The following is a 20,589-nucleotide window of genomic DNA, read 5'->3' on the forward strand; positions in this document are numbered from 1 at the left end:
TTTAATTTTCAGCATTTTGCTTGATGAAGCAGGACATATCAAGTTAACAGGTAGGTAACACTTATTAGTATAGCACTTTCTGGACATATTTCTGTATAAGCTTTTAGTTATAAGCCTAATATAGTATAATGATGGCTGGAGTATGTGTATGTTTGTAAAATGCATAATTTCTAAATTCTGCATAATGTGTTTAAATACAATTCAATCCTAAAATTCTCACTTCCTTCTGAAACTGGAAAGAATAATTAATGGGATTGTTGATTAGCAATCATTTCCCCCTTTTTAAAAGGGGACGCTTGAGAGCCTCATCTTGAGAGTTGGGCTAATATCAAGGACTTGTATATTCAATGGCACTGTTCAAACTGGGAGAAAAAAGTATTCTGGGAATAAAGTGAGCAGACATGTAAGACTCTACTGAACTTGAGTCAGGTTGCAGAACCATGTTATCTTATATAACAACAATATTTTTAGTCTGATTTTATTTATTCATCATTCAGTAATACTAGACCATGCAGACTGCGTTCTCTTTGAAACTCATTGTTACTTTTATCCAATTTTTTGTGTGAATAAAGCAGGCAGTAAACAGAGAAAACGAGGACTTTTGATTATCTTAAGGCTCTAAATGTGTAATATTTCAAATGAGTTATTTTGTATAGCAATATTGATAGCTAATCATCAGTTTAATACGACTTATAGAATGGTTTTGGTGGTATGTAGTATACTAAATGTCTACGGTATCTCTAGATATCTGCAGTTTCTTGTTTCATGAAGAGCCAGGATAATTGCATAATATTCCTGAAAGCAAGCAAACAAAAGCTGTCAACACTTTGATTATGCAATACCATGTACAGTATTGTTTTTTTCTAAAGTTCTTTACTGGCTATATTCTTGTAATGCTGTTGTTGTAGACTTTGGACTCAGCAAAGAATCAGTAGATCAAGAGAAGAAGGCCTATTCTTTCTGTGGTACTGTAGAATACATGGCACCTGAAGTAGTAAACAGGCGAGGGCACAACCAGAGTGCTGACTGGTGGTCCTTTGGTGTTCTCATGGTACTGTATGCTTCACTGCTTACCTTGCTTAAGGTCACGAATACACCGCGTATGTCGAAGTGAATGTGAAATGATGTAGTTAGAATAAGCTTGTCCAGATCTAATTATGAATGCTTGGGTAAGGGGAAGAGAGAATTCAACAACTGACTTGCTACTGAAATAGCAACCAATCTGAATAAAATTTACTGTTTGCTTGCTTAGCCCTGTAAGGAGTACTTATCAGGAACCATAAAAATCATATGTGTAGTCCACTAGTCATTTAGAACAGTTGTAGTCAGTCTGAAACTTTAGTTTCTATATTCATTTCGCATGTTACTTGATAGTTAAAGAAAAACTGAAGACTTGGTTTGGTGGAATATTAATTAAATTTTTGTAAGAGTAAGCCTATTGAATGAATACCAGAGTGGAGTAGTGAAATAAGCCAGTAACTGCTAGCACTTATGCTTTTGCTATGATATGTTAGAGCATCAGGCTGAAATAATGCATTTTGACATAAAAAGTGAAGGAAGTACTGGTTTAGAATTTATTTTTCTTGCTGTTTTCAGAGTATGGCAATATCTAAAACTTGGTTATGGAGGGGATTTTATTACTTTAAGTAGCTTATGGATGTAAAATATTCCTGCGTCATCATTACATTATACTTGCCACTGTTATTATCATGTAAACTGCCAATGAAAACAAAATTTTAGATTTGTGAACTTTTTTGATAATTTTTTAAAAGCTCAAGGCAGTATGTCTAATGTAGCGATAGGGATGAGTATAGTACTTATCGCTTTGTTTGAGCAATTGGGGGAAGAAGTGTTGATTTAGATTAACATTTGTTCTTTTCAGTTTGAAATGCTTACTGGTACACTACCATTTCAAGGTAAAGATCGAAATGAAACTATGAATATGATACTGAAGTAAGTATATCTTCTTACTTTTTGGCAAGTCAGAAAATGTAATTTTTAAACATGTTTTAACAGCTTGTTATAACTCCTTGTCCTTGAAGAGCATTAAGCTAGAACAAGAACAAAAAAAGGCAGTGCCGTGCCCCCTCCTCCCTGCCCCAATAAGGTTTAGATCCCAGAGCATGCAAATGTTACCAAGTATCTACAGGAATTAAAATCTTAGCGGTAACTTTGTATTTTCATTGTAGGTGTATAATAAAGATAAAAACAGTACAGTGAATTAGACCAGCATTATTTACCACTCATGTTGTTGTTAATACTCTCTTGCTACTGTTACAACATTCCTTATTTTGTAAGCAGTAGCGAATCAGATGTTGCTTTGTGTATGTATATATGGAGAGTGCACTTAGGCGCTCACATTTTTCATATTAAATTACCTTGGTTACAACAGAAGCTGTCTAACAAGACAGACGGGGTAAACTGGTGATTAGTAAGTGAAGTTGTTGGGCAAATATGTTCTCGTCTTTATTTGTGCTTAGCTAACAAAGAATTTCCTTTAGACCACATGCAGAGCCTTGGGCCTTTTGAGGGGATGGTAGTCAGGGAAGGGGGTGAGAGTTCTTAGTGACATATGGCAGCTTGAACTTACCCTGGGTATGAGTTTGTAGTGGTATTACCTGTGACAGTGGATGGATTAGATCTCTAGCCTCACTTGGAGCTCTAAGTGATGCTATAGTTCTGCAGAAAAAGTTCTTGCCTTAGCATAATTGTTTTCATATAGTAAGCTTGGTAAAGTCAGTAAGCTTTTACATGATGTCTTCGTGAGTCTCTTCTGACCTTGATTCTGGTAGAGGTATTTTGGTGATAACTTCCTGGTGAAATGAAGGTATCTTTGAAAATACTTACATATTCCTGAGATAATTGTTTTATTCTATTTTAGCATAAAGCTGGGTTTGGGGGCTTGGGTGGGGTTTGAGGTTTTTGATCTGGTGTGGTTTTTTAGGGGGGGGAGGTGGTTTGTTTCAGGTTTTGTTTGTCTGGGGTTTTTTGGTTTTGTTTTTAAACCACTCGTGAAACCTAAAAGCTGATGAGTTAAACGTGTACACTCTACAAGACTTTGGAGTAGATCTTTGATACATCAAATTGTGCAATGAAGTATATGTAGACAATTTTTAGTAAGATATGTTTCTTCTTACTTGTTCTCTGTTTTCTTTTAGAGCAAAACTTGGAATGCCTCAGTTCCTCAGCCCTGAAGCACAAAGTCTTCTGAGGATGTTGTTTAAAAGGAACCCATCAAATAGATTAGGTTGGTTCATTTATTTGGATCTTTGAAATAAAAGTAGTTGGGCTGAGTTGATTATTTACAGAAAGTAGTTGCTAGAGACTCTCAACCTCCAGACGGTCAGTAAGATTTGGGTTTAGATACCATTTCTTGTTAGCTTGGATCATGACTGCCTGGGTTTGGCTAATGAATGATTACTTTCTTGGACCAGTGACTCTTAGCAGTGAGCCAAAGCTTTGACAGTGTCAGAGCAAAGAATATTGACATTCTGTATTTATGGGCTTCTTGTACTCTGTTTGCCTCCCTGATGAGGTATACACTACTTAATTGAGTATTTTATATCCTTGGAATATTTCTGTATTTACAATTCCCTCAAATAACCATGTCTATACAAAATTTTTAGAAATGAACTAATTTTTAGTGCGGTCTTCTTCAAAGACTTTACCTAAGTGTTTTAAATACAGTATTTTCTTTGTTTAGGAGCTGGTTCAGATGGAGTTGAAGAAATCAAGAGACATCCTTTTTTTTCTACTGTTGACTGGAATGTAGGTACAAAATTATCTGAATGATTAAGGCTGTTTTTAATTTTTCTGTGTGTTGTAGCATTGTAAGTATTTGCATCTGAATAGGGCACAATAAACACTGCAATACTGCTGACTTAGTTCTGGCTTCTACTATAATCTTACTTGGCTTTTGGAACTGTAGTGTTTGTGGTATAGAGAGTAGTAATTATAAATTGTACGTTTACTTTTTAAATAATTAAGAGTAGCAGCATTCTAAAGCTTAAATTGTTTGTTAGAGCATTTGTAGTTGGGAGAGGATGCTGGTTTTCCCTATGTAGAAGAATCCTTTTCTTTAGTAAGTGTCTATCTAGTGCTTCCATTCAGGGCACAAAAACTCACTGTGACTATAATTCTCTTTGACTTCTCTCTAGTTAGCCACAGCATGTTGCTATTTTATCAGTCATATTCCATTCACAGTTGGAAGTATTGACTCTGGTGCTCCGACATTATCAGAAGTTGTACAAGTTCATGATTGCCTGCTTAAATTTTTAACAAGCACCTTGATGCTTTTCCTCTGCGGTTCTCTGTAATCTTTTGAGATGTGTTTCCCAGAAACATTCTCAAAACCGAGATGCTCTATATCAAATAAATCTGCTCTGAAAACACTCCTTTGCTATAATGCCTACAAAAGGATAGACACAATAAATAAGATGTTGCTGTGCTGGCAGGGCTATTGGCAATGCTAGCCAATACTGTGCTCAACTGCCTCTGTAAAGCTGTGGTCATTATCCTTCCCTGACTCTCATATTTACTTCTGCGAAGGTGGTTTTCTAGCTGTCTTTATGCAGCATCTGCCATAGAGTCCTGATTAGCAAGTACAGTTTTTAGTAACAGCAAAACTTCACTGTTTATGTGAGTACACTTTGTAAGAGAAGGCTGTGTTATTATGGCTTGATTATCTACTATTTTGGTTGTTTAAGGGACTGATGTTGAAATAAAAACCAGCAAGGATGTGTGAAAAATCTGCAGTTCTAACTCCTTATTTTTTCTTTTTTTTCTTTCTTTCCTTTTTTCTTTTTTTATTTCACTGTGCTTTGTATTTATTTCAATATGGTAGTGTTGATGACCACTTCTGTATTGTATCCCATTATTTCTTTGGGATGAATTCAGGTCGTCCCCCCCACCTTTTTTTTTTTTTTTGTTATTGAAATACATTGCATGCTCTTGTGCAGGAAGATTAAATGAAAAGAACTGCAAAAAGTAGGTCTGAAAGGATGAGAGAAACCCCAAGAAAATGTTCTCAGAACTTCCTGAACTTTGTATGGGGCTTTGACATAATTTGGCATGAAATTTTCTCGTAAATGGCACTCATTGCTGATTTGAGATCATTTGGGCAATGCATTTTTCTAAAGCATGTTGAATAAAGGAGGAAAAAATGGAGGAGCCATTGTTCCGCTTCCCTTTCCTTCCCCCCTGCCTTAGTTTAGTAGATTAGGAAAAACCTGGAATAGAACTTTGAGAATTGGCAGTTCCTTGCCAAGAGGGACACGCCTGTCACTCGTGACAGGTCTTTGTCTGGGACCCAGAATAGAAAGGTAAAGACTGTATTCCATATCTTCCCTTTGGGGAAGCTCCCTTTGGAGCTGTGAATTGTTTGACTTGTAACATTTCCCGTAGCATTTCAGATCAAAGGTATGTGAAAGTAACTTAGTGTTTCTGTACATATTTGTGGTTTTCTACTTGCTCTATATTACTCACTCTTTCAGAAAACTGTTTTAATAAAACAGTAACATTTGAGTTGCTTTCCCTTTAGCTTGGCAAAATTACAGCACCCATGGAAGTTTCATTCACTCTTAATTACAAGACTTTGTCCTTCTACTTCAGAAACTGTTCAGAAGAGAAATTCAACCCCCGTTTAAACCTGCTTCTGGAAAGCCAGAAGATACCTTTTGTTTTGATCCAGAATTCACAGCAAAAACACCAAAAGGTAATTGTGCATGGTTATAAATTGGTGAGATTCATGGGACAAGAGGAGTCAAATTAATGCTACAACAAGAAGCTTTCGAAGAGAAAAAGCCAGCTATGACATTAAAAGGAAAGGGTGCAATGGGGTTCCAGTACTTCGAAGAAGCATGTTTTCCTCAGCGGGTTCCCATTCTTTGAAATATTCTGCTAAACTTTGATTCACTAACAAACACACACCAAAAAAAAAAAGGAATATTAACAGCTGAATTATGTATGGTTTCTAGTTATGGTTTAAAGTCAGACCCGCAGTGGTTCCGGGGGCGAAGTACTTAACACTAAAAGTAAATTAAACTTGATTGCAGCAATGCAGTGATTATTTTTAGGGTCAGTATTCCACTGAAAATGACTTGCTTTAAGTAACTTTCTTGAGCCTTTTAATTATTATAATTATTAAAATTAAATCTTAAAACTCGTATTAAAATAATAATTTTTTCATTGAGCTGTTCCCCTCACTACCCATGCTGAATTTGACTTTACTTTTGAAAACTGTGGTTCAAAGGTAGAGAAGGGTGGCGAAAATGTACAGTGGACTGGGTACCTGTACTACTAGGTCAGTTGCAAAGACATCTCAAATAGTTTCGAGAAGCTTATGAAAATTTATTTTTAAAATATCCCTTAGATTATTGCACTGCGAAAATTTCCAAGTAACTGACCTTGGAAACAAAGACAGTAACTGCAAACACTTGTTGCTTAGTACGCTTCAAGTTTCACTTCAGGTTTTCTTTTGTGAATTTTTTTCTGTACTGCTGCATCCAACTTCTAAAACAACTTCTCATGTTTGTTTGGAGAATGTCTATGGTTCTAATAGGCTACGCAGACTTATCAGACTGTGCTTACTGTGAAAACTCAAATGGTGAATTCAGAGGTGCACATAATCTGAGGAAAATTTGTTTCTAATTATTCAGTAGTATCATTAATAGAATATTCTTGTATTGCCTCACTTGGGCCTTGCCAACAGCACATATACCACTGAAGTAGCAAAACCTGTGGGCGCTCTTCTTTGTGATGCAGTCCTTGAACATAAGGCTGTGATCTTTTTCTTTCTCATAGTGGTGTGCTTCAGTAAACTTCTTCCTAAAAGCATGTATTCATACATTAGTTCCTGCAGTGTTTTGCAGTTTTAGGTAGAACCCAGGAATGCTTGCTTTGTGTGTATTATTAAAATAAGAGAAGATAGATAACTGACTCAAGTCTTATTCAACATCTAATGTTGCCCTTGTTTGCTTCCGTTCCCTCAAAATGTGTCTTCTAACATCTCTCCTGAATGCTAAAAAATAGCCTTGCTAGGATTTAGCTATGCTAATGAAATGTGTATGCCACTAGATTCTCCAGGAGTCCCACCTAGTGCGAATGCACATCAACTCTTCAAAGGATTTAGTTTTGTTGCGACTACTACTGTAGAAGATCATAAAATATCACCACTCACCAATATACTGCCAATAGTACAGGTAACATTCTATTTTTTGGGAAACCTTTTTTGACATGCCAAAGACTGACCAATATTTAGTGTTTACAGTCTGTTCTTTTTTTGTTGGGGAGACTATTAAAATGTCCATTATTAAAATGCTTCCAGGGGATATTTTGAAATTTGAAAAAGCGAGTTGCTGTTTTTCTGGAGGCAGGATTCAAAAGAGAAAGCATGGGCAAGCCGAAGAAACTTCTGCTGTTGGAAACAGTATTATGGCAAAGAGCATCTTGTTGCTTTAGGTGACAGTTTGTACGTGTTTGTTCTTTTTTTAAAGCAACTTCATGGAAACAGCGCACAGTTTACTGATGTATATGAACTGAAGGAAGATATTGGTGTTGGTTCCTACTCTGTTTGCAAGCGATGTATACACATAGCTACAAATATGGAGTTTGCTGTAAAGGTACTTTGAATAAATGTCTCTGTTCTGAAATTATTGTGCAGTAGATTTGTGAATTTGAATACATGAACTTTCTAGTTACTGTAGCTGTTTCTATACTGTGAGAAATTAAAAACAGTTTTTTCTTAATTTAAATTGTGTATTTGGCTTCTATAGCTCTTCTTTTTGTGGGTAAGGTTATGGCTTTGAAGAACTGGCTTTACAATTCAGTCTTGAGGCCTGAAGATACTGTACGATGGTGAGCACACCTGAAATAAAATTAAGATCCACAAGCGTGGAGCTGGGCTGCAGGGAAGCAGTGATGCTTCAGACAGTCCATTGCATTTCCTTGTCCACTGGAGCAGAATAGACTGCATTAATGATACAGTTTTAACTGGTAGCAAGGAGAGAGCAAGAAATGAATAAACAGTGAGGTGTGAAGCTGGATGATCAATTGCTCATGATCAGTAAGAAGTAATGAAGTCTAGAAAATTTTTTTTATTCTGTTGTTGAAGTGAGACTATAAATACAAAAAATTTTCTTTATTAAATAGACTTTGTTTAGCCAAGTTGTTTTTCCTGTTGTTATTTTTTGCAGATAATTGATAAAAGTAAGAGGGATCCCTCAGAAGAAATTGAGATTCTCATGCGTTATGGACAACATCCAAATATTATTACTTTAAAGGATGTATGTACCTCTTTTTCTCTGCTACCTCTTATTACACAGTAGTCAATAAGTAAATATAGAGGTAGGGAGTTTACTGGGATTTATTAAATTTGTTTTACATAGTAAAATAGGAGAGCAATAAATATAGTAAAGTGTTGAGTATTTCAAAATATGACATTGTCCTGATACTGATTTTCTTCTAAATGCTTTTTAGTTAGCTTGAAGTGAGAAATGATGTAGGGTTAGAAATGTCATATTTCCTCTTACTTCAAATGAGTAGCTAATGTGTTGGTAATCTGAAAAAGCAGTTACATGTTGTCCTGCATAAGCAAAGTGCCAGCAGCTAAAATTTGTCCATGGGAGGGAAGAGCAATAGGGAGTGGTAGGGCTACTCTCCTGTTACAACAGAAGTTCCTAGACTGAAAAAAAATATTTAATTCCGAGTCATGAATTAACGTTTGATTACCTCAATGTCTCACAGAATGACACATAAGCTTTCTTATGCTTCATGCTTTAAGGCTCTTGAATTGCAGAATGAAATTTTCCAGTCCCTGCTGTTGGCGCTTGAAGTTCATATGTGAATAGGTGAAGAATCTAGTCTGTAATTTTCATTTATCAGGATGTATAATTATAGATGATCTTTTAATAGATATGTGTGTATTTATGTATGTATACACTTGTTAAACTTCTCATCAGGTATATGATGATGGCAGATTCATATACCTTGTCACTGAACTGATGAAAGGAGGAGAGCTGCTTGATCGAATTCTCAGACAGAAGTTCTTCTCAGAACGAGAGGCTAGCGCTGTGTTATACACTATAACTAAGACTGTGGACTACCTGCACTGCCAAGGAGTGAGTGATTTCTTCTATGACATAGCTTCTTTCACATTTCCTAGAATTAACAAATGCCTTTTGTTATGTGCTTTGCTTGGCTTGTTTTTATGGCAGAAAGGAAGAAGATTTCTGAGTATTTTATGACAAAGGTGAACAATATAAACAACTCATCCTGTTATTCTGGCAAGTCCTTTTGACTCTACTTTTACAGTTTATGAAACAGCATATACTTGTTCTCTTAGGCTTTTTGGCAAACGGTTATGTTAGTTCCAGTTGCATTATGAGCCAGTAGGCTTTTTATGACATTACTTGCACCAGAATTTTTGTTACTTTAAAGTTATGTAATTGTATAGAACTGTTAATAAGTATATTAATCTAGAGAATAGCTTTTATAAATTGCAAATTCCATACAAACAAATATACATGCAACTTCTAAATGATGGATTTTAAAATTTCTTTGTTTAAAGGTAGTGCATCGAGACCTTAAACCTAGTAATATTTTATATATGGATGATTCAAATAATGCTGATTCTATCAGGATTTGTGATTTTGGATTTGCAAAACAACTTCGAGGAGAAAATGGACTACTTCTGACTCCATGCTACACCGCAAACTTTGTGGCACCAGAGGTATCTTAAGCTGCCATGCTGTTTTTGATGCATCGAGTACTTAAACTTTTTAGCAGTGCTTAAAAAAAAAAAATATTGTGCTAGTTTTCTTCAGATACAATTATACGTACTTTATAAACACTGTTGCATATGTTTATAATAAACCCGCTTTAAAAATAGCAGAATCTACACTCTAAAATGAGATGTAAGCCTGTTGAGAATCCTAAGAGGTTATGTTCTTGGGACAAGAAATATTGTTGATAGTCACTGTAACCTGTATATTGAAAAATAAATAATCAAACCTCTGAAATTATCCTGGGATTGACTTACCCCTCCTTAGGCTGTGTAGTGGTATGGGTTTGGGGTGGTTTTTTAATATATGAAAAGTCTTTAACACTCTTTGTTTTATAGGTTCTCATGAGACAGGGATATGATGCTGCTTGTGACATATGGAGCTTGGGTGTTCTCCTTTACACAATGTTGGCAGGGTGAGAAATGCTTCTTGGCTCTTTTGTTTACCTAAACTTCCAGCATGCTGCATGAATCCTTGCTTTCATTAAAATCATAAGATATTACCTCATTGGTTTGAATGCAGAATGACAAAGACACTGAAGTGGAACAGGAAGCTATAAGCAAATGTATACAAAAACTAGGCTTATCTTACAGGTAGGTTCAAGGCTTCTCTCTTCTACAGTGCATGACTGGCAGATGCCAAAGACACTCTCCAGTTTCCAGGAGAGAACTTAGTCTGTGAAAGTGTGTGGTTTTCTTCTTTCTCCTGCCTCTTGTCCTCCCCACACTAGTAGCCTTGTAGTCCACCTTCTTGTATCTCCTGCCACAGGCTGGACTCCTGGCCCTTCTGTAGAACACACTGGCTTGTAACCTCTTAAGTTTTCTAAATCTCTGAACTTTCATTAAGCGCCATGAAGTGTTCAGTGGCCAAATGATAAAAGGTTTTCTGAGTTTTGCTCTAACAGAAGAATAGCAGTATTTATCTAGAAGAAAAAAGTCTATCTATTGGAAACTGTTTCTCTTGATAAATTTGTACTTCTCCATGTAAAACCACCACCACCACTACAGTTCCGTCATCAAAACTCAGATTGCTGTATGATTTAAGTGCAAGTATGGAGATATTGGGAAGTATACTGCCTGCACACTTGAGAAACATTGTTTGAACAAAAGGCACGTTGAAAGTATGGGGAAGAAATGGTCCAGCATGAATTCCTATCTTTCCATTTCATTACTCTTAAACTCATCAACTGAAAGACAAGAACTAACTGGCTGGGACACTTCCTAAACCTCTGTTGATAATGCTGGTTGATCTTTCTTCTATGCAAAGCTTTCAAAGTACTAAGATAGAATGTATTAAGCTTAATTATTATGGTTTGCAAGCTAATTTGAAATCTAAGGGGTATTATGATACAACTACTTAATCAGAGTAAGATTTGGATTTTATAGTTAAAACTAACTTGGTACTAGCCTATGATCATAGGAGATGCCAGAACATCATAATACATACTTAAGTGATTCAGATTGGTTTTCAGATTTGTCAGTTTAATTCTTTCGAGTTCATCACAGTAGGATTTGTAGGAAGTAAGCCAAATGTACAGGAACCCTGTAAATTGTTATAAGCCTCCAAAACCAATGACGTTGTGGTTTAAGCCTCCCAAACTCACTTAAGTAAATAACTATCATGAAAATTTTCTTGTAGCTTTTCCCCAAATGATAGATGTGTGTATATTGTGCTGAATCTCTGTCTAATTAAATGCACATACCTTAAATACAATGTTACTCCAGCTTTATTGGGCCATTCTGTTAGGGTACTGTTCCAGGTTTGGATTAATTTACATGCTCTCGTAATCTAGCGTAATTTGTGTTTATGAATCACTTCTATTTAACTTGAAAGTCTGCACTGGTTAGAATGCATTATTAAGAAACTAACTTAAGACATCTTTTTAGCCTGCATTTGCCATTTATTCTACTTGATTAACCACAATTATGGGGGAAAGAAAATAATACAGTTTGGAAGATGAAATGCTAATGTGAGAAGTATTTAATAGTATATAGTGTGTTTCTGCCAGCAGTGGGATATCTACTCAGAATGATTCATGAGATTTTTACCAATTACTTGCAGCTTCTTGCATATAACGAGGCCATTTCGGTTTTTGTTCTTTCGACAGCTATACTCCATTTGCCAATGGTCCTAACGATACTCCAGAGGAGATCCTGGTACGGATAGGCAGTGGAAAATTCTCTTTAAGTGGAGGCAACTGGGACACTGTTTCAGATGCAGCAAAGGTGTAAATGTGTTTTGTCTTGTTCTTCTATTTTTTATAGAATTCAAATGAACATCTTCTGAACTGGATAAAATAGACTAGTCTGACACAGTAGTTTGCTATTATTATCTGCAGACTTTATTGCAATGAAGATCATCTAGTCCAACCTCCTGCTCAAAGCAGGGTCGGCTGTGAGATCTGACCAGGTAGCTCAGGGCTTTATTCAGTCTGACTTTAGAAACCCCCAAGGGTGGAAACTGAACAGCTTGCCTGGGCAGCCTTCTCCAATGCTTGGCTGCTGTAATGAGGAAAAAGCTGCTCCTAATTTCAAGCCAGAACATCTCTTGTTTTACTTTGTCCGCTGTCTCCATTCCTTTGGCTGTGCTGACTAAAGGAATGTCAGCGTTCTTGGATGCCCGGTCACACTGGTAGTTCAGGTTCAGTTTGCTGTCTACCAAAACCTCCTGGTCCTTCTCAGCAAAGCTGGTCCCCAACCAGTCTGTCCCCACCCCGTACCTTGGGGACAATTTCTTCCTTTCCAAGTGCAGGACTCTGCATTTGTCCTTGCTGAATTTTGTACAGCTCTGGTTAGCTCATTACTCCATCCTGCCTAGGTCCCTTTGGATGGCCACCCTGCCCTTGAACTCATTAGCTCTTTCCTCACACCTCCAATTTGGTGCCCCACTGCAAATTTGGCAAGAGTGCACTCTCTTCCTTCCCCCAGGTCACTGACAAAGATTTTAAGTAAGATAGGTCCCAATGTAGGCTTTTCTAATCATGAGGGGGGGGTTTATTCCTTGTTTTTGTTGGCTTGAAATCGGGTGTTTGTGGGATTCCTTAAATGGAAGGATGGCTTTTTACAATTATCTGTTAGTTCTAGTAGCTAACCAGTCTTGTATTAATAGGTTAATTTTTTTTGTAGCGCAATTTCTTAAATGTTGTTCAATGCTGAAGTCATCAGGTCTTTTGTCTTTGTTAGTACTTTCAGCAATTAAACTAGTACTTTAACAACCGAATATATCTGGACATCTTGCCAAAAATTTCGATCAGCTTGATTATGCAGCTGTCCTTTTTATTTAAAGACTGCATCTCTCATCAATTGCTGTATGTGTTCTCTGGGTTTAGCGTTGGCCTGGTCTGTAGGTATCTTAGTCACCAGTGTTACCTTCTATAAAGCTTGGCATTAATATTAATCTTTTCCTGATACTTTGGAACTGCACAATTTGTTCATTTTAGTAGGAGTGATTCAGAATACTTGTTGGCTAATGCTGCCTTAGCACAAGTAATTCACTTCTGTATATTTAAGAATGCTTAACATTTTGTACCTAAAACAAAGGGAACATTCTGTCAGCTTGTTCATATTTTGTTTTCTTTCAAGCTATTCCTGTCTCTGTTCTGTGCCCTTCCCACCCAGCTCTTCTTTTGACCAATGTTGTAATTAGTACCTTATTGCTAATGCTTCTAAACAGGCAAAAACAAGTGTCTATTTCTGCTGGCTTTACTCTTTATATAGCTCACTGAAGGAAAAATTCTTTGATAGTATATCACTATATATGAATTTAATTGTAATACGTAGTCAGCAGACCCCAAATGTGTAGTACAAATGAGATGGTTGCAAATAATAGTTTTCTTCCATAATATCTATCTGCTAGATTTTAATAGGATTTCTAGTCTTTTAAAGATTATATTAATAGTAAACTGAAATATGAAACACACAACAGTAGGTTTCTTTATGATAAAGGCTTGCTCTGTTAAACAGATTAAATAGTACAACACATTGTTTTCAGACTTCTGTGGTGTCAAGGCACAGAATGATCCAATTTATCTGCTGATTTTTTTTCTGTGTGTGTGTTTGCATTGTGTTAATCGCTGCGACATAGGGTACTTTTTCATTGCTGCCATAATGAATGCTTTAAAGTGTGTATATAAGATTATTTTAACTGAATAGATGTGCGTTTTTCATTTTCATCTAGGACTTGTTATCACATATGCTTCATGTAGATCCACATCAGCGGTATACAGCAGAGCAAGTATTAAAACATTCGTGGATAGCCTGTAGGGACCAGTTGCCGCATTATCAACTGAACAGGCAAGATGCACCGCATCTAGTAAAGGTAAAACAACCTGGAGGCTGAATGTTGCTTGAGCTGGTGGATGTACAATGAGTTGGGTTGCTTTTAGAGCTACATACAGGCAGGACTCTTTTTTTTTTTTCTTTTTTTTTTTCTCCTTAGAAGAGAAATTAGCTTTCTTTTGTTTTTCCTGGTACCTACATATTTAAGTTCGATAGACAAATTATTGGTAAACTAATTTTAACCTATGTGTAAAGGAAGAGATTTTTTTGGATGTTTTGTTTTCAAAGATTGAGGTAGCTTGGGCCATATAGAAACCTGATAAGAAAGTTACCTGAGACTACCACAGGTCTCCCAGCATTCTTATTCAGGAAATCTTTTGGGATTTTTTTTTCTATGACTGGCTCATATTGTGCTTTCCTAAAATAAATTAATAAACTATGCTACAGTTTTTCCACTGGTATTTTTATCTCTCCGGTATATGTGTTTCTGACTTGTGACACAAAAACTTCCTACTGTATGCAGGCAGCTTTTATGTTGACTTCATTAGTTTTGTTGGATTCAAAAATAAGGATCTGTGATAGCCAGTCTTAATTGTGTTGTCTTCATAAGTCAGGACCTGAATAGCCACTTGGGTGGCTGTATTTGATAAATTGATGCTAATGTTGCTTGGAAGGTACTAATTCTGACCCACATTAAAAAGTTACTCCTACATCTAAGGTATGTGAAAGAAAAAGAAATGTCAGACACCCAAGCTTACAAACCTGAAGGATTCAGGTATAAATGGGGGTTTTTTTTGGAAAACAAACTTTAGAGAATCTCCATGACCTGCCCTAAGTCCTGTTTTTTTAATAGTTAATTAAGAATTTAATACTAATTTGTTTTATTTTCTGATAAAAATTACCTTTACAGCCTTTTATGTATTTCATTGTTCTCTAGGGAGCCATGGCTGCTACATATTCTGCACTGAATCACAAGACATTTCAGCCAGTGTTAGAGCCTGTTGCAGCCTCAAGTTTAGCTCAGCGACGGAGCATGAAAAAGCTAACATCAACAGACTTATAGATCCACTGGGACACCTTAGCAACAGAAGCAAGGGGAAAATCCAATAAGTGGCTCTATTTTGCCTGACCTGTGATCAAAAGGCATCTATGGTTTCCTGCTACACTACTTGAATTCTGTAAAAGTCCTTTTTTTAAAAAGAAAAAAAAAAAAAATCCACAGGTTCATACTGTGTTTTACAGGCCGTATCTGTTAAGTTAATTTAAGCATCAGGTACACCATAATGAATTTCTCTACACTGTCCTTTAAGAGATCTGTTGCAAATATTCTTTCACATTCTGTATAGTTTTGCTGGGTTCATTTAAAAAATGGTTTAGGGGACCGTTGCCAATGACCAAGTTGTACATAAAGTGTCAGTGTAAGTTTTTCTTTTCTTCACACCTTTAGACCCTGTTGTGAAGGACAAATTCTTAATTTTGTAATTGGGCACTTAATTCATTCAACTTAATTCATTTAACTTGTTCATTACTGTTATGAAAAGCTGACTAATGTATTGTGCCAGTGTTAAATGCATTAGTGTTGATTTGGAAGGTCTGCATTTGCATGGTGCCAGTAACTGATAAGTTTATGTGAAAATACAAACGAACAAAAGGGATGTGTAAGATTCTGCACTTTACCCATAAACTTAATTTGATCACTTGTGACCCATAAGAAATGCTGGGTAACAAATGGCCTCTTACAGGAAAACGAACGTTTCTAGTTGTTACCACAAATGGTATTGTGTCCTGCACTGAGCTGGAGAAGGTAATTATGTGTATAAACTGTCCAAATTAAGGATCTCTAACATTGGTACCACTTTAAGACAACATCATGCAATCTAATACTTTTTGTTATTTATATTGTCTATCCATCAGTACAATGCCTATGTTACTGTTTCCTCAGCAGTCGTTTCCACTGAATATAGCCAATATTAAGTTTGTTTGGCATACAAGACAAACTGACACTTTATTATAACAAACTTGGCATGTGGATTTTATTTTTTATTTATTTGATTTTTATAGATCGTTGCTTCTATCTGAATCTCTCGCGGCATGTACAAATATTACAGAACATAAATGCAAAATTCTATTTGCCTAACTGTAGAGGTAGCTTGGGAAAATAAATAAGCCTTGCAGTGTGCCCAGATAAGGGAATTCTGACCAAGAAATTTCACAGTTATGGACAAGTTACTGACAATATCCTGTTGCCAGCACTCACTTGCCCTCTATGCTTGCTGCTGGGACTTCAGCTGTTTCTAAATACTGTGATGGAGAGGAAATTAATTTCTGGGCCAGAATTATCTTGGGGTTTTCTGACTCCAAACCCATGCTAGTCGCTAGTAGACAGGGGCCTAATGCATCCAGAGATGATGAGCTCCAAAGTATTTTCAAAATTTGTAGACACTACTGTGCAATTGTACTGTCATAGTAGGATGATACACATTTTAAATATTAAGTATATTAGTGACCAACAGTTAGACTGTGAACACTTAGAGAATCCAAATGACCAAAAATCAAATGTAGTTCAGACTGATTTGCCATTGTTGAATTTCCTGTTCCCAGGTACCTTTGGTAGCCAATTAGAAGACACCAGTGATGGCAGAACTTGGCATTTCAAGACAGGAAAAAAAGCTTTCAGGAGAATTCTGGCCCAACTGCCAAGAGTGGCAGTAGTAACTCGGATCTTAAGAGGCAGAGGGTGCTGCTTGTTTTTTGCTAATACCTGTGAAGTACTTGGTGGCATTGGAAGTACTATTAGATAAGCTGCTTTCTTTTGTTGTGGTGGGGGAAGATGGAAATTATCTGGCCAAATAGTTAGGTATGAATATATGTAGATTTGAGACTTAATGAATATAGCAAACATAGGTGTGCTATTTGTATCATGCAGAACATACCCCATACTAAATTTCTTGAGTGTTCGATAGATGTTGGAAGCTTTAGGGGCCATTTGTGCCTAGTTTTGAGGTGCCTGTTTGAAATGCTTGAAAGCTTATCAAAGAACACAACTGCTTCCTAGAACGCTTACTGTTTAGTACAAAAATCTGCCCCTTACGCAGCTGGTTCATCCTTGTTTTCATTACTGAAGACCTTTGCCAGCAAGAATGCCTGTAAACCTTTTGTCTACAGTCTTATTGGTATAATTTTTTTGTAAACTTAAAAATGACTGCCAGAAGAATTTGAATTCACTCTAAGAAAGAAAAAAAAAAACAGTGGAAATAAAGCCCCCTTAGCCAAGGTGAAGGTATAATTGTGGGTTGAAACGTAGTAGTAAAAACCATGTTAGGGATAGAGGGTATAATGCAAGGCGTGGTACACAACTAAAATGTCAAACTTGAATTGTCTTCAGCTTTCCCGTAAGGTAGCAGCTGGTCTTTAATGGCTTTATTCATGAATCATTTAACAGTGTTTATATTGGTATTTTCTTTTAGCTTACTTAGAAGCACCACATTATAAGCACCTTAAAAGCATTTTGCCATTTTGCACAAAAGCAGTTGTAAGCAGCTGAAGGTGCTTCAGTTCTTGGTGTGCAACACAAAGGTGGTAAGAGGAAAAGTACACAAACAAGATGGATAGTCTAATTCTTAGCAAAGAATTTAAAACATCTGCTATAAAGTTATCCCTGCTGGTTTTATATCACTACTAGCCTTTAGAGCAAGTGGTACTCCTGGGGTAAAAGCAAGGTCTCAGTGACTGCAACATTACAAAGTTGTCTTATCACAAGGAAAACGTGGACAAACACCTTTGTTATATCTGACAGGCCAGTGTACCCTGGTATGCCAATTTTAATCCTTAATTTGGGGGGAAGAGTTCACTTGCTACGTGTATGTCAGCATATCAGTCTTTGAAACATTTTGGATATGCAGGGATGCAAAAGAGTTCACTTGCAGTTTACTCTCACTATATAGTATTTAATGAGCATCATCTTTGTGATACTTTTGGAATTTCTTGCATACTTCTCGTCCTTTTTTTTTTTCAAACTTAGGTTTTGTTCAATTAAGCGATTATATAAAAGTAGCATGGTCTGCTCATGAGTAATCAGTTAAATGTTTGAAATGGAAGAAAACTTAATTTGAATGTGCTCTTGGCTGGAGTGAAAGGTTAGTGTAAATGGTTTCACATTCATATCATCACTGCACAGTTCAAGATTACAAACTAGTTATGATCCTACCGATTTACTTTTTATTAAAAAAAGAATGAAATTTTTACAAAGGCTTATAATTACAAAGAAATAGGCATACATACTATGTATTTAGAGGAATTTTCAGAGAACCAATTAATATCTTAAATGGTACAGTATTTTGGATATGGCTTCTGTTACTGCCAGCAAAATAGCTTCTACTCTAATGTTTGGTAATGGCAATTATAAATAAGGGCTAGTTCTGAAGTGCACGTAGAGCCTGATATGTTCTCACTAAAGAGGGTAGATTCCCACAGACATCCCCTATAGCTGGAGCAGGCTCATGATGTGTCTTGCTGTTCTTTCACCCCTTGGATATTGCAATTTCTATCTTCAGTTATCCTTTTGATAAAAAGCGAGGAACTCTATTGTATTCCTGTTATGTGTCCAAAAACTACGCAGTGGCATCGATATCAGCCAGTGGTGCATAACGAAGAGTGCCCATATCTGAGAGCATTACGATGGGTGGATTTGTGTAAGCCACTGTTTTGTGGCTTGTGTAGTCTCAATGCCGTTGTTAGCATGTTGTGTGTTTTTTCCCATTATGCTTAAAACTGGTAAATTCTTTCTGACCACAGGAAGAGCCTAAGGTGTAGGTGGTCTAAGCATACTGTCCGTTTGAGGCCCATGTTGTAGTATGTTTTAAATGTTCTCCTTGCATCCAGAGAAGGTATCCAAAACCTCACCCAAGTCAGTCATACTGAGCTTGAATTCTGTTTTCTGTTTTAATTTTCCAGAGCTAATCTTCATATGTCCAATAGTTAAAATGATCTCTGGCAAACTTCAACAGTTGAAAGTTACTTGCAGTATACTTATAAACTGGTTATTTGTAGTGACAGATTGCTGCATCCAGTACTCGGCGCTCTGCCCTCAAATGTTACAATTAGAAAGTTGAGATAGCTTGTAAGAATTGAGTTAAATGAATCACACAGTGCTGTAGTAATTATCCTGATGTGTATCAATGAAATTAGGCTAAAACATCAATGCAAACATGGTGGTTTTTGTACTTCTGTAGCACTTAAGTTTTTCAGTCCTATCCAGAATTAGAAGTTTGCAAATATTTGTGGGAGGGAAGGGAGGAGCAGGTTTTTCTTAGTTTTCAGAAGGCTTCTGAAGCTGTGGTAATGGAGTCCTTGCATAATCCTATGGGAGCTCTATGTGACTGAAAAAAAAACCAAAAACAAAAACACTTTCTTCTTGAAAGTTTATTCAGAAACTTTCTTGGGTATGTAGTGATACCTGTTGGTAAGACGCCTATGCTGTCATTCATACCATACCATCCTTCTGCATTAACACCCCTTCAGTTAAGTACAGTCTGAATACTGTTTGTCTCTACTTCAGTGTATTTTTTAAATGTTTACTCCCCCAGATTATGTTGTTGTTGATAAGCCTACACTTTCCTTTGGGAACAGGAGAATGAATGCAAATTTTACAAAAAAAAACCTCCCACGTTTAGTATATAGCTAAAGCTGACTTGAGTATTGTAATAACTTATGTAATTAGAAGTTCCCCCAAAATAATTGGTGACTGCTTTTCGTGAGATTTTTTCCTATGTAATGAAAGCAAACTTTCTTTGAAAGCTTTAAAACATACTTAATTGATTATGTCTCTTAATTAAGATTTGGGCAACAGCTTATTACCAATAATTTGAATAACATTGGATCCTGTTTTGGGTTTTTTTTGATGTGAGAACTGAAAGGATGCTCGAGGTGGATCTCCTTTGCAGGACAGAGTGTTCCTGTTTTGTGTGTTTTGCGTTAGGCTTATGAGCAGCGTTTGCTAAGTAATTGCATTGTCATAATATCCCAAGCACTTTGGCATCTTGCACTGATACTCTGATTAGAGCTAAAACTCTTCTGGCATGTGACTGGCTATAAATCTCAATATACGAAAGGGCATTAATTGAAAACAGTGTGCAATGAATTACATGCTCTCTGAGGTACTTCAAAGATGAAACTATACAAAAGGTCCCCGTTATCAGATATTGTAACTCATTTCTTTCTCTAAGCATATTGTGGATTTTGTATCATATTGTATTTATTTCATTTAATTTTAAAAAAAATGTTTTCTTTAAAGCTCTGTATATATTGACATTAAAGTTTGCATTGTACTACGTTCTCTTCTCCTTGTAAGGCTGAATCTAGTAGTGCATTGTATGGTATGTTGTTTTTCTTTGCACTGTGCTGCTAAAAGATACTATTGCCTTGAATTACGACATGCCAAAGAACCTCAAAATTGTATTTATTTTTGTTAAACTTTGTGAATAATGATAAAGGTACAGTTTTAAATAGCTGGCAGTTCCTTGAGTACTAGAATA

At 36.3% G+C, this 20,589-nt stretch overlaps 1 protein-coding gene across 4 annotated transcripts in view; it reads left to right on the plus strand.

Annotated features, from left to right (window-relative positions):
- Nucleotides 1–20,387, plus strand: part of RPS6KA6 (ribosomal protein S6 kinase A6) — a 42,732-nt gene extending 22,345 nt beyond the window's left edge. For all 4 annotated transcript variants that reach the window (XM_075054519.1, XM_075054520.1, XM_075054522.1 and 1 more), the window contains 15 exons: nucleotides 13–50; nucleotides 909–1,051; nucleotides 1,883–1,953; nucleotides 3,159–3,247; nucleotides 3,704–3,768; nucleotides 5,611–5,713; nucleotides 7,075–7,199; nucleotides 7,494–7,619; nucleotides 8,193–8,282; nucleotides 8,958–9,116; nucleotides 9,566–9,727; nucleotides 10,118–10,194; nucleotides 11,887–12,004; nucleotides 13,956–14,096; nucleotides 14,994–20,387. In XM_075054519.1, the coding sequence (XP_074910620.1) occupies nucleotides 13–50; nucleotides 909–1,051; nucleotides 1,883–1,953; nucleotides 3,159–3,247; nucleotides 3,704–3,768; nucleotides 5,611–5,713; nucleotides 7,075–7,199; nucleotides 7,494–7,619; nucleotides 8,193–8,282; nucleotides 8,958–9,116; nucleotides 9,566–9,727; nucleotides 10,118–10,194; nucleotides 11,887–12,004; nucleotides 13,956–14,096; nucleotides 14,994–15,119 (1,633 nt within the window). In that variant the 3' untranslated portion in view covers nucleotides 15,120–20,387. The remainder of the gene's footprint in view (nucleotides 1–12; nucleotides 51–908; nucleotides 1,052–1,882; nucleotides 1,954–3,158; nucleotides 3,248–3,703; nucleotides 3,769–5,610; nucleotides 5,714–7,074; nucleotides 7,200–7,493; nucleotides 7,620–8,192; nucleotides 8,283–8,957; nucleotides 9,117–9,565; nucleotides 9,728–10,117; nucleotides 10,195–11,886; nucleotides 12,005–13,955; nucleotides 14,097–14,993) is intronic.
- The last annotated feature ends 202 nt before the right edge of the window (nucleotides 20,388–20,589 follow it).

The sequence above is a fragment of the Buteo buteo genome, chromosome 22 (assembly GCF_964188355.1).
Source record: "Buteo buteo chromosome 22, bButBut1.hap1.1, whole genome shotgun sequence".
NCBI lineage: Eukaryota > Metazoa > Chordata > Aves > Accipitriformes > Accipitridae > Buteo > Buteo buteo.